General features: G+C 45.8%; 1 protein-coding gene across 2 annotated transcripts; it reads right to left on the reverse strand.

Moving 5' to 3' along the window:
• Window positions 1-910: 910 nt before the first annotated feature.
• SPOUT1 (SPOUT domain containing methyltransferase 1) lies at window positions 911-11,321 on the reverse strand. Of its 2 annotated transcripts, none has more exons than XM_034793833.1 (12): window positions 11,270-11,321; window positions 10,086-10,128; window positions 9,431-9,567; window positions 8,377-8,536; window positions 6,852-6,941; window positions 6,217-6,266; window positions 5,641-5,771; window positions 4,949-5,021; window positions 4,381-4,479; window positions 3,245-3,347; window positions 1,960-2,107; window positions 911-1,406 (listed from the first exon to the last, which is right to left on the reverse strand). In XM_034793833.1, the coding sequence occupies exons 2-12, from the start codon at window positions 10,097-10,099 to the stop codon at window positions 1,332-1,334; spliced, it is 1,080 nt and encodes a 359-aa protein (XP_034649724.1). In that variant the 5' UTR covers window positions 10,100-10,128; window positions 11,270-11,321; the 3' UTR covers window positions 911-1,331. The 2 variants fall into 2 exon arrangements, with proteins under 2 accessions (XP_034649724.1, XP_034649723.1); XM_034793832.1 differs by having other exon boundaries at window positions 9,431-9,547; window positions 11,270-11,320.
• Window positions 11,322-11,543: the final 222 nt, after the last annotated feature.

The following is an 11,543-nucleotide window of genomic DNA, read 5'->3' on the forward strand; positions in this document are numbered from 1 at the left end:
TACATTAAAGGACAAGCAGAGTCCATTAAGTGGGTTTTAAGGTTCATAATTTCAGGTATGGAGCCAACTGCCCTCAGGAAAGCTCAATGCTGTCTTAAGAGTGAGGACATCAGAGAAGAAGTTCCATCCTTGGTGGGTGGTGGGGTGGCTTATAAGGCCCATGATCCTAAAGGACACTACACTTCCTGTAAGCAAGTTAACACTGTAATAGCAACAGACTCCTGCCAAAACGATTAGGCTTAACTCTAAGCGGCCATAGTATTTACATAAGGAAGCTAGACACTCCCTCTACAAAAGAGAAATGAAGGAGCATTTACACTACAGTGTAATGGGTTTTATACCTACTGTAGCTGGCCCAACAGCACCATTGTTGCATGTAAGAAAGAGTTAATCTTTCACCCGTGCTAAAACTTTACATCAATATGAGGTTTAGATGGAGTACACCATAGGGTTAGTTGTGACACTCAGTCCACTAGATGGAGGAAAGTCCCAGGCACTCTTTGCAGTGGCTGGATCTCCAGAAATTTACACTCACCTTTGTTAGTGGGTACCTATTGCTGTATGTCAGTTTAAATGGTCATGTTACTGTTCAGCCTTGCAGCAAGAGAGCTGCTCTTCAAGCAGGCAGAGTGACTTGAAAACAGGGCTCCTCCTAGCCACAGAAGTTAAGTATCAGTTAACTTGCATATAATATCTTGAAGCTGCCCCAGTGTCCAGAAGCACTACCTTAACATTACTCTTGAAAGGCCCAAAATGCTCATTAGCCACTTAAACCATGCTCTTTAGTGGTGCTGAGAAAACATCTCCTAGTGGCTTTCAGCAGGCATTCAATGCCTTTGCAGATCAGGTCCCTAATTCTTTGCCTCAACCCCCAATGACACTGCCCCCACTTTTAAAAACTCCAGTGCACTAAATATGAGAGTTCTGTTTTATTTTTTTCAAAACCTCTCTTGATGCTGTGTGATCCACTGACAGGCTTCCCATGCTGATGTGAGGCAGCAGCCAGCTCCATTTACAAACACAGTTTGGTCTAGGGAGTATGCTCCCCAACCAGTGTAGACTCACAGTGCTTAATCTCAGTCTCAGGTTTGAGTCTATTAAAAAGCTGTAGCCATTTTGGTAAGGGTACTGTGCTTTTCTTGATCACTCTCAAAGAGGCTGGAGTGTAGCAAGCTGCCCTGGGGATTTATCCATCACCCCCAGCAGCTCTTCCTACGTTTAGGGTTAGCATAACTTGGAATGAGCCATCTGAGGACAAGGAAAAGTGCTGGTGCAGATGAAAACAAGAGAGAAGGTAGGTTCAGTTCTATAGATCAGTGTTTTTTCCCCCTTCAGCTACCAAGGGCTTTCCTCACAGCCTCATCAATGCGGGGTCTCAGTGCAGACAGAGATATCAGTACTGCTTCCTGGAACCAACAGAAAGTAGGGTCAGATCCACTGTTCAAAAAGGTGGCACTTCAGCCCACATCATTTAATACAAACCAGTTTAATGATTGTTTGCAGAAGGGTAGTAGTGGGATTCATGTGCTTGTACCTATAGCAGATATGCCTGCAAATGGGTGCAAAAATACACTAGCCCAGCCCGATTCACTAGTGAAACCTTTAGACTCTACAACGAACTTCATTGCTAAAGGGTAGTTTATAACCTCTTTGGGCTTGGAATCGTTTTTTGTTGGGGATTTGTATAGCACATATCACAGTAGACTCCTATGTCTCACTACCACAACTACTACTAAGTTTATCTCCCAGTTCAAACGCTACACCTAAAGCTCTGTTATAAAAAGAGTATGTATTTTAGAAAGACCACTTGTATAATTGGAGCTAGGAGGGCACTACCAAACCCCTTAGTTCACAGCTAGCTGAGACATGTTTTCCTCTATGGAAGGAAGCTACTAGTAGGGGATTGATCCTTAGGAGGAAGATGCTGCCACACATCATGCTATTATTCCTGTGACATACCTCTGTCCTGATGGTGCGGCTGCCCTGGCTGGGACATGTATTCAGGTAAAGGTCAAACAAGACACTTGGGTCAGTGCTCTCCAGGTTTGGGTCACCATCCACACCAGCCTCCAGGCCTTGGAGACCTCCAAATACTATTAGGATATGGCTGGAAGAGAGCAGACACACACATCCAGGTTTATAGGACAGGAGAATACTGGATCCTACCACCAGTACCAGGTCAGAAGAAACTACAGTGTTACCCCTGCAATCTTTAACAACACTACTTAGCTCTTATATAGCATTTATCAGTAGACCTCAAAGCACTTTATAAAAAAGGTCAGATATCATCATCCTCATTTTACAGATGGGGAAATGGAGGCACAGAGATGAAGTGATTTGACCAAGGTCACCCAGAGCAGGCTAGTTAATAGAGCCTTTAACAGCTGTCTGCAATTTGCTGAAGGCCAGCACAAGTGATGGTTCTGGTTCTTTGTATGTGCTGTAGAGTAAGTTCAGAACATACCATGTCTAGTTCTCCCAATATACTGAACAAAACACCACTCGCCTATATAACCAGAGAAAAAGGGAACAGATGGCCTTGGAACTAAAGCTGCCCCTGCCCCCAACTGCCAGCCAAGCAGCTGCAAAAATATCCTGAACTGTACCCCTCAGTGACAACATCCAGTGAGCTACGTTAATGACTGGGTACTCCTGCTTTGACAAATTTGATCAGAAGATCCAACCCATGGAAATGCTCAGGGCTTAGTTTTGGCCTGGTATATGGGGAACACGTGTATAGAAAGAATATCAGCAGGTAAATCAGGGCTTATCTACACATACAGCCCTGCAGCACCACAGCTGTAGCGCTTAGCAAAGATGCTACCTACCCCAATGAGAGAGCTTCTCCTGTTGGCATAGTTAATCCATCTCTGCAAGAGGCAGTAGTTCCATCAACATAGCACTATCTACGCCAGGAGTTTGGTTGGTATAATGACATCGCTCAGGGATGTGGAAAATCCATTCCTGAGCGATGCAGTTATATAGACATACGTCTGTTGTGTAGATCAGGCCTCAGAAAAGAGCATGGTGGTGCAAATCCCCCCAAAGTGAATGGGAGTTGCATGATTGCATCTGAGGATACGAACCCTACTGCTGCAGAGGGAAGCTTTGTCAGGGAGAATATTCACACTGCAGCACTGGCTACTGCAGTTCTCTCAAATGCACTGGTTGTTCTATCACAGGCATCTGGGGCTGGTTTGCCAGCGAAGGGATGGGATGAACAGCAAGGAACAAGTCCAGTTACCTGAAGGAGGGGAGAGTTGCCTGGTCCACACAGGTCCCTCGCTCAGAGGTCCCAATAGAGAGATCATAGCCTTCTTTAAAAGGGCATTCGGCAAAAACAGCACCTGAGAAACAAGCATAAAAGGAAAGTAGATGGTGGCATCCCCTGCTTTAGAGGGTTCTAAATACAGTAGTTTTAAGCATTTCATACTTTATACACCTAAAGGTTAGAAACTAAGAATTGCTTCTACTGCCTCCTACATTTTAGTGGCATTCACTAGTTGTACTATTAGTGTACAAATCACTCATCTTTCTCACCAAGATTCCTCCAAATTCCATCAGCAGAATGGCACCATAATTCTTCTTTCAATTTTAATATCTTTCCTGAAAAATACTGGCTCTTACACCAAATGTTGAACCAGTCCCAGGCTGGCATGTCTGTCAGGAATCATTCAAGGGCTAAGGGGGTGTTTGGATCTAGCTCACACTTAGTGGTTACATACAGTAGGATGGTACCTCTAGTATTCAAATCTCTTGCTTCTGAAGGGGTTCTACAGGGATCTGGTAAGTTTTGGAACCTGGTCTGCCCAGGAAGGTCCCACTGATTAGCAAGGGAAAGCAGAAGAATTACTAGGGCTCTTAGGACGCTGTGACACCTGAGCTGTTGGTGCTTAAGGGTGGAAACAGGTAGATAGCCAGCGTAGGTGCAGAGCATTATCTCTCGCCTGCATTACTATGATTGCTATTAGAATTTTCCTGTTGGGAAGGAAATGATCAATGTTCAGATATTGGATCATTCCCCATCTTCTGTATCAATGATAAGTGAAGTTACTATATCCAGGGGGCAGAGAGTAAACAGGTGAATACAGGCTCATTACCATACAACCTTTCCTCCACCACCAGAAGCTATATAGGGTCAAGGAAACTAGAGATGGAAAAAACTATTAAATCATCAATGGCAGCACATGTGACCCAAGAAATAGGAAGAGGATGTTAAAGAAACAAGCATCTGGCTTGTGCTGCAGGTTTGCAGCCAGTACAACTAGAATCTGTGTAGAAGTGAATGTAAATGTCTACAGAGAACTCAGTAAAAGTGGATCTGGCTACTGCTGCCCTGGCCCCAGCAGGTAGGTGACCGAATGCAGTGTAAATACTTACTCAGGCAGGAGGCTAAGCGGACATTGTAACCCCAGTACAGGCCAGACACAGTCCGTGGATGGTTCGAGGACACTACAGTGCCTTTCTGTATTTTACTGTCTGAAAACAAAGCCAGTGGGTTAGCATAGCAAACTGCAGTTCTCCAGCCACTGCTGGAAATCAACCAGCAACCCCCTGTGCCATGTTCCCAACGCTCTTCCCTAGGGCAAAAACAAGCTCTACCCCTTAAATTTATTAAGAAAAGCCTCTAAGAGTTTAGTCTATTCAGCACGGTCTATACATTGATGAAGCTCAAAACATAGTTGAGCTCTAAACAGCACAAACATTAAGATAGAATAAATGAGTAACTAACGCTCAAACTGAGGGGCATGGGGCTAGTTATTCACTATAACTGGGTATGAGGATTCCTGAACATGTTTAAAGACATCATGTCTGCCACATGACCTTGCCCAAAGGCTGAGGAAGTTCAGTGCAAAGACTAACTTCTGCAGGACTAAGGCTATACTACAGATCACATTGGTAGTATTACCCGTCTAGCCTGTCCAGAGGCAGGATAGCAATGGATTACCTGGATTCTGCTGCTTGTCCAGTTGAACAGTGACTCGAAGACCAGACTCTAGCTGTCTGTCTATCTGTACCTCCTACAACAATAGACCACCAACACAAAGGGTTTTAGATGCAAGGACACCCACCCACAGGAAAGCTACAGCTGACAAGCAAAAAAAAAAAAAAACCATCACTTTTGGGAACGCAAACTACACTCTCAGCCAAGACTACAAGTTCCACCACTGAGCAGTCAGACTCCACACTCTGTATAGTGGGGAATGGACTCTATAAAACGTACAGCCCTTCAAGACACTTGGTTGGCTTAGAACAGCTGCAGTGGATGATGCATTTCCAGTTCAATGTGCTGGATAACAGAACAATCGTTTGTTAATTCAGGCAAATGGTAATTGGAGGATTTTGCCCTACTGCAGGACCCTAAAAGGCACTGACACCTCTACCAGGCCCCAGCAGAGGGTGCTATCAACATTAACACAGAAACCCTGATCAGAGAGAGGAGACTGAATTAAATAAAAATGGGTCTCAGGAAGCATGTGTTGCTAGAAACAGTGTCTCATTCCATGGTGGGATATGGCCCTTCAAGAAACTCACTGGTAGCTTACTGCCATCCTAGTCTGATTGTACTTGACCTTGAAAGGAGTGACTGATAAGTGGAAGGAGTTTACTCTGGGTATCTCAGGGGCAGACAGGCCGTACCTTCCTCATCCCACAGTTAACGAAGGAGCCTTTGCCTGGCTTGGTGGGCCTGGCTAACACCACTCCTTCCCGGTATTCTGATTCCTCATCTATCCGCACATGATGAGGGCTGTCCAATGGGTTCAGGAGCCCTGAAACAGTAGAGAAACGTGGGGGAGTGGGAGAGATATATTGAAGGACAGATTGCACCTGGAGGTAGATTATAAAGGGATTCATCCTGCTTCTCCAGTCCCTGCCCCCACGCTCATCACTCCCTCCCCACACTGATGAAAAACCCATGAAATGGTCCACATGTGCGCACAGGCAGAGAAGCATCCCAGTTATGAGGAGGAACACAAGCGTGCTCTCTCGGACAAGGAAAAGCCTTAGCAACTGCCACTCCTTACAGACCATAAGGACACTAAGGCCAGGACCACACAAACTGGAATGGTGAGCGGGCTGCCCAGGTAAGTGAGTAGGTATGTAGAGTGGTGGGAGCCCCATGTCTATTTACTTCACCCGGGGGGAGGGGAGAAGGGAAGGCCTGTGCCTTAGGGATGGGAACGAGGTGTCAAGGGGATGTAATCACATCCTTACCTGCAAACTGCAGATCCTGATGTTTCGGGAAAAATGATTTTCTCAGGTATCTGTTCAGAGAGATTCAAGTGTCAAAATTGGAACAAGCTTCTTTCAGGCTTCATTTTAATTTCAGATTTCCAGCTTTAATCAGGGAATCAGCCCTGTGGTAGCACATACCCCGGAAGGCTAAGACTCCTACAGAATGTAAATGGGGGATTAATACTGATCATTTTCACCCTACACACTCCTGCAGCTCTTTCAGTTGCAGGATCTTTCAGATCTTTTATTTCTTGGGGGTTTGGGTCTGAATTCTAAACAGAAGTTACTGCTCCTCTGGCTCGCATGAGCTCTGATGGTTGCCTCCCAACACTGGTAATGGACAGTAGCCCTTTTCCCCTATGCAGATCTCATTCAGTATGCTAATGGGGTGCGTGGACTCAAGATGCGAGCATAACAAGTGAATCAGAACAGAATCTATCTCCAGATAGCACAATACAGGAGAAAAATACATATATAAATGATGTTGGCCCTCCACTACCCAACACCCGCTCCTGCAATCTTTGACAGAGGTGTTACATAATGCCAAGTTAATGAGCTACAGCATTAAACTAAGACAATCTGCATGGTGTGCAAAGCTATCACATTGGTCTTACTGAGGACACTCCAAATATTGTAGAATCCGAGCCAGCTGCACGCAGGCCTGTCCTTTCTTTCCAATCCCATCAAACTGCCCTTCCACAGTCCTGAAAGAAAACGGATGCAGTCTGTGATCTTCCAAGACATTTACACAGCCCCTAGAGTGAGTAGATCTACATGAGGCCGCATCCCATTCCTATTTAATTAAAACGTATACAACTAGAAACAGGAGTTTAAAAAAGTGGTTCAGGATATAGAGTCCCTCACCCTTGTTGGCAATTCAAGTCTGACCCAGGTCAGAAAAGATCTTACATTATAAAGCAGCTATCAGATGCTAGATGGTCTGTGAAAGTAGTAAATGATATCAGACCAGTTCCGACTGGATGGTCGTTGGTCACACAGCCACCAGAACTGACATCCTTGTTAATATTCTAGACCAATGACTGGATGGTCCATGGAGCATGATTACAGCTGGACCCTCCGAGTTAGGGAGGAGGGACTGTGGAAAAGCATGACATTCTGCTACCTAGTCTGTGTGAGGGATAAACAGAGATTGTTAGTTTCCAGGGCTGTCAAGCCAGCACCTTTTCTCAGCACTACAAAATTTCTTCCTGTAAACCAGTATGCAGTTTTGCTGTAGCTGTGTCAGTCCCAGGATATTAGAGAGACAAAGAGAGTGAGGCAATATATCTTTTATTGGACCAATTTCTGTTGGTGAGAGACAAGCTTTCAAGTTTGCAGAGCTCTTCTTTAGATTCCTATAAATCTAGTGTGTGTTCGTTGCACGCTGGTGAGATCCACGCACTTCAGCATTTACGTGAAACCTACTTGCTCTTATGGGACTTAAGTGTCCTATGGAACCAAGCTATTTCTCGGTTTACATAGAGCGTCCAAATTTGCTTCAACGTTGTACATTTTTACCTTTATCACAGATTTTAACTATAAACCGGGCGCTGAGCTACTTATGCCTTGTCACTTACTCTGTATGGTCTAGTAGTCACATAGAACCAAAATTTGAATGGATTTAGTACTTCTGAAAGATGCCAAGGTGTCAGTCTCCAGAGCCACCTTCCCATAGACCGGAACTGTTCATCTAGTCCTTTGGCTTTTTTGCTGACACTAAACAACGATGCCAATTGTTTAAGCAAATGAAATCTGGACAGCTGTCCGCTAGCAACCGGACACATCACCAATTCATCTCACAGGCCACTGAATAGTCACCAGGTGATGGCTTTTGGTCGCTACTTCTGTGGGCTCAGTGCAAAATGGTTATTAACAACCTTCTAGAACCATCCAACCTATTATTTTATTTCAGTCATTAATCCTGCTGTTTGGGGAATAGCCACAGCTGCCCCTGGTTGCCGCCCCCCCCCCCCCCCACACACACGGAAAAAAGTAATTAGGGAGATCTCATCAGACAAAGTATTTGACAGGGAGAAGCTGCAGCTCTGTTTCCTGCTGGCCTTCATTTGAGACAAGATACACAGAAACTGGAAACATTGAGGGACATGTTATTCAGGGAAGACAATGTGTCACCCTCACCTTGAATCTTCTCCTTGGTCATCAAACACCACAATCTCATCCACACAGAAGATGGCACAGGCCCTGGCAATTTGCCCAGCAAGGTATGTCCGCAATTCTGGAGACTGTGCATTGTTCAAGATGGAGCCTGGCAGAGCTACGCTAACTGTGTAATGACGTCCTAGAAAACAAGAGTGGGATCTAACAGAAGAGCCAGAGCTTGGCAGTTCCACTCATTTGTGGGGACAGCATTAGCTTTTGGTTCTTTCATTTTAATTGTAAGCTCTTCGGGGCAAGGACTGTCCTGTGTTTTCACGGCACCTGGTACAAAGGGGCCCCAATTCGTACTAAGGCTTCCACACTACAAATGATAAGATTCCAAAGCACTCCGATATAGTGCCTTTTACAGAGTAAGGGCCCCACTCCTCTTCCCACAGAAGTCAATCTGACTTTTGCCACTGGCTTTAAAGTGAGCAGGAGAGGGCAACAAGTCTGAAGTATTGATTAGACTCTAGAGAATTGATCAATGGACACACAGGAATTTTAGAGAGGATTGTGCAACAGGTTAGCTAGTTTAAAAAAAAACAGACTGCTGCATTCTTCCTACATGAGTATTAAATGCTTCATCATTTTGTATTGTCCAATACACATTTATCTTCTTATTTTTGGCACAAGAATGGAAGGAGGCTACAATAAGGAGGGATTATGGGATATTGCAACCGAGTACAATGAAACCTACGTTTAGCAACAGACTTTTGCTGCTCTCTTTAGTGGCCACTTCTTAGAGGTGGAGCACAATTGCACTCTGTACACGTGAGGACGCTTAGGAGATATCTTAAGACAGCAGGTTGTCTATTGAGTGGTCTCACATACACCACTGACTGTACTGAATTAGTGTCTACCTATGTATTTGAACTAGTATGTGATTATACCAGTTCTATGAAAGTTAAGTGATAAGATATCCTTTTCTGCCTATACAGGTGAGATGCATCTCAAGCAACTAAAATCTGCCCCTCACACATTAGATTCTTCTGGCCCTCACACACAGCCCTTCCCATCAACTCAAGGCTGTTACCTTTGTCTTCCTTTGCCTTTTCTTCTTCTTTTTGTTTTTCCATCACCTCCTGCATTCTTTTCTTTTCCAGTTTTCTCAATAGCTTTATTTCCTTCCATTTTTTCTTCTCTTCTTTTTCTGAAATGGAGAATAACCATCTGGTTTAAATAAGAAGAGACACAATAATGTAATGGTTTATCACCAGAATTCAAATACATTCAAAAACCTACTATGGTTAGGGCAGCTAGACAGGATCTGGTGACAGCATGGGGACAAAGAGAGACAGGGGAAGAAAACAGGAATCAAATATGATATCCAGGTTGTACACCTGATTGCCACATTATCAATAGTAAGGCAGAAAGAACTGTCTCTTCTTTCTTGAGACGAACAAAAATGCTAATCAGGGCTAGTTTTTTGTAACATGAAGACACATCCAGTAGAAATTGGGCATGCTTACCACTTCACATATGCTAACACACCAGTCCTCGGATGGCAACTTCTTGATCGTGAGTCAGCCTAGTTTGGCTTTGAATCAACGACCCACAAGTAAAAGGGCTCTAGATTTCATTAAGAGCCTGTCCTCCAGCTAGTCAAGCTATTTGATGGATGTTTGAAGGTTTATTTCTAAAAGCACTGGAAATTATACACATAATATGTAGAAAAAGTGTCTCCTTACTTTCTTGTTTCCATTTACGCCAGTCAACCTTTTTCTCTTTCTCCTAAAAAAGAGGAATGTAAATAGTTTACTGCTATCAACTGGCTAACAAGGATCACAAAAGTTATCAGTACAATAAAAATTCATCCAGAGGTAGAGCTCTGTCAACAAGCAAGGCATTGGGAGAGATGGCTTAAGGAAGCGACGGTGCCTCTAGAATCAGAGATCCCTACCCCCTGATACGTGAGAAGCAGGATTGTGGCCTTTACTCCAGTTAAGTTGTGGACTCTAGCATTCAAGGGCTCCTTTATACTAGTGAAATTTGCACCCATTTTCACGATGTAGCTACATCAGCGTAAAACTTAAGGTAGGTATACTGTACTAGTGCAAAACAGGGCAAGTAAACATACCCGTTTCAAAATGGTGTATTGCATCGAATCCAAGGGTTTGTACAGAATAACTACACTTACACCCCCTTCCTCCCTCCCCAACAAACAAAACAGTATAGATGGGTCAACACTTTCATTTCTGGCCCTTCTAGGGCACGTCTACATTGCACTGTAAACCCAGGCATGTGGGACCTGTGCTTCTGGGGTTTCCAAGCCCTCGCTTTGAGCACCCTAACTGCATTGTAAATCTGGGTTTACAATTGCTGGACCCAGGTCTGATAACCATGCTAAGGCATCCATACTGCACTATACAGACCTTCTGACTCGGGTCAGTTGCTTGAGATGCATCCACACTACCAAATGACAGGGCTTGGACCAGGTCTCACTGGGACCTGGACTCAGCTCCCTAGCAGGGCTTCAGACCTGGGAGCTTGCTGACCCGAGTCAGACAGATTTGTGTGCGCACAGCAGCAAGGCAGGGGATGGGCTGCTGAGCCGGAGGTTGACACTGCAGTGTAGACACACCCCCAGTTGGGAGGGTGGTTCTGACACGTGTCTGCGCCCAGAGCCGCAGGCACCGTAACCCCAGCATAGCCCCTGTCCGGCCTTCAGCCGGGAACGGCCAGCCTGGGCCCGATTCAGATCCCACCCCCGTGTCACTCCGGCCCAAGCCCCCAGGAAGCCCCCGCCCGGGGAGACAGCCCAGCACGTGGGGCTGCAGAGGACGGGGGAGAGCGCGCAGCGGGCAGGGCTGAGGGGCCCCCGGAGAGCGGACCCGGGCTGAGGCACACCCCTCCCCCCACCGCCATGACCCACCTGCAGGCCCCGCGGCCGCTTAGCACCACCCGCCATTTTCCACCACCACTTCCGGTCTCCGCGGATTATTATTGGACGAAGGAGCGCCCAAGGCCCCGCCTCTCAGACCCCTTCCCAACGGCCCACGCGGATGAGTCACGTGACAGCGGAGGCGGGTCAAAAACAGCGCGGCCGGGAGAAGCGGCCACGTGCCAGCCCCGCCCTCGCCCCTCCGTCAGGTCCCTCAAGCTAAGCGGGGTCCGTTTCGCTCCACTCGTGGATGGGAGACCGCGCT

Source organism: Trachemys scripta, chromosome 17 (assembly GCF_013100865.1).
Source record: "Trachemys scripta elegans isolate TJP31775 chromosome 17, CAS_Tse_1.0, whole genome shotgun sequence".
Classification (NCBI taxonomy): Eukaryota; Metazoa; Chordata; order Testudines; family Emydidae; genus Trachemys; species Trachemys scripta.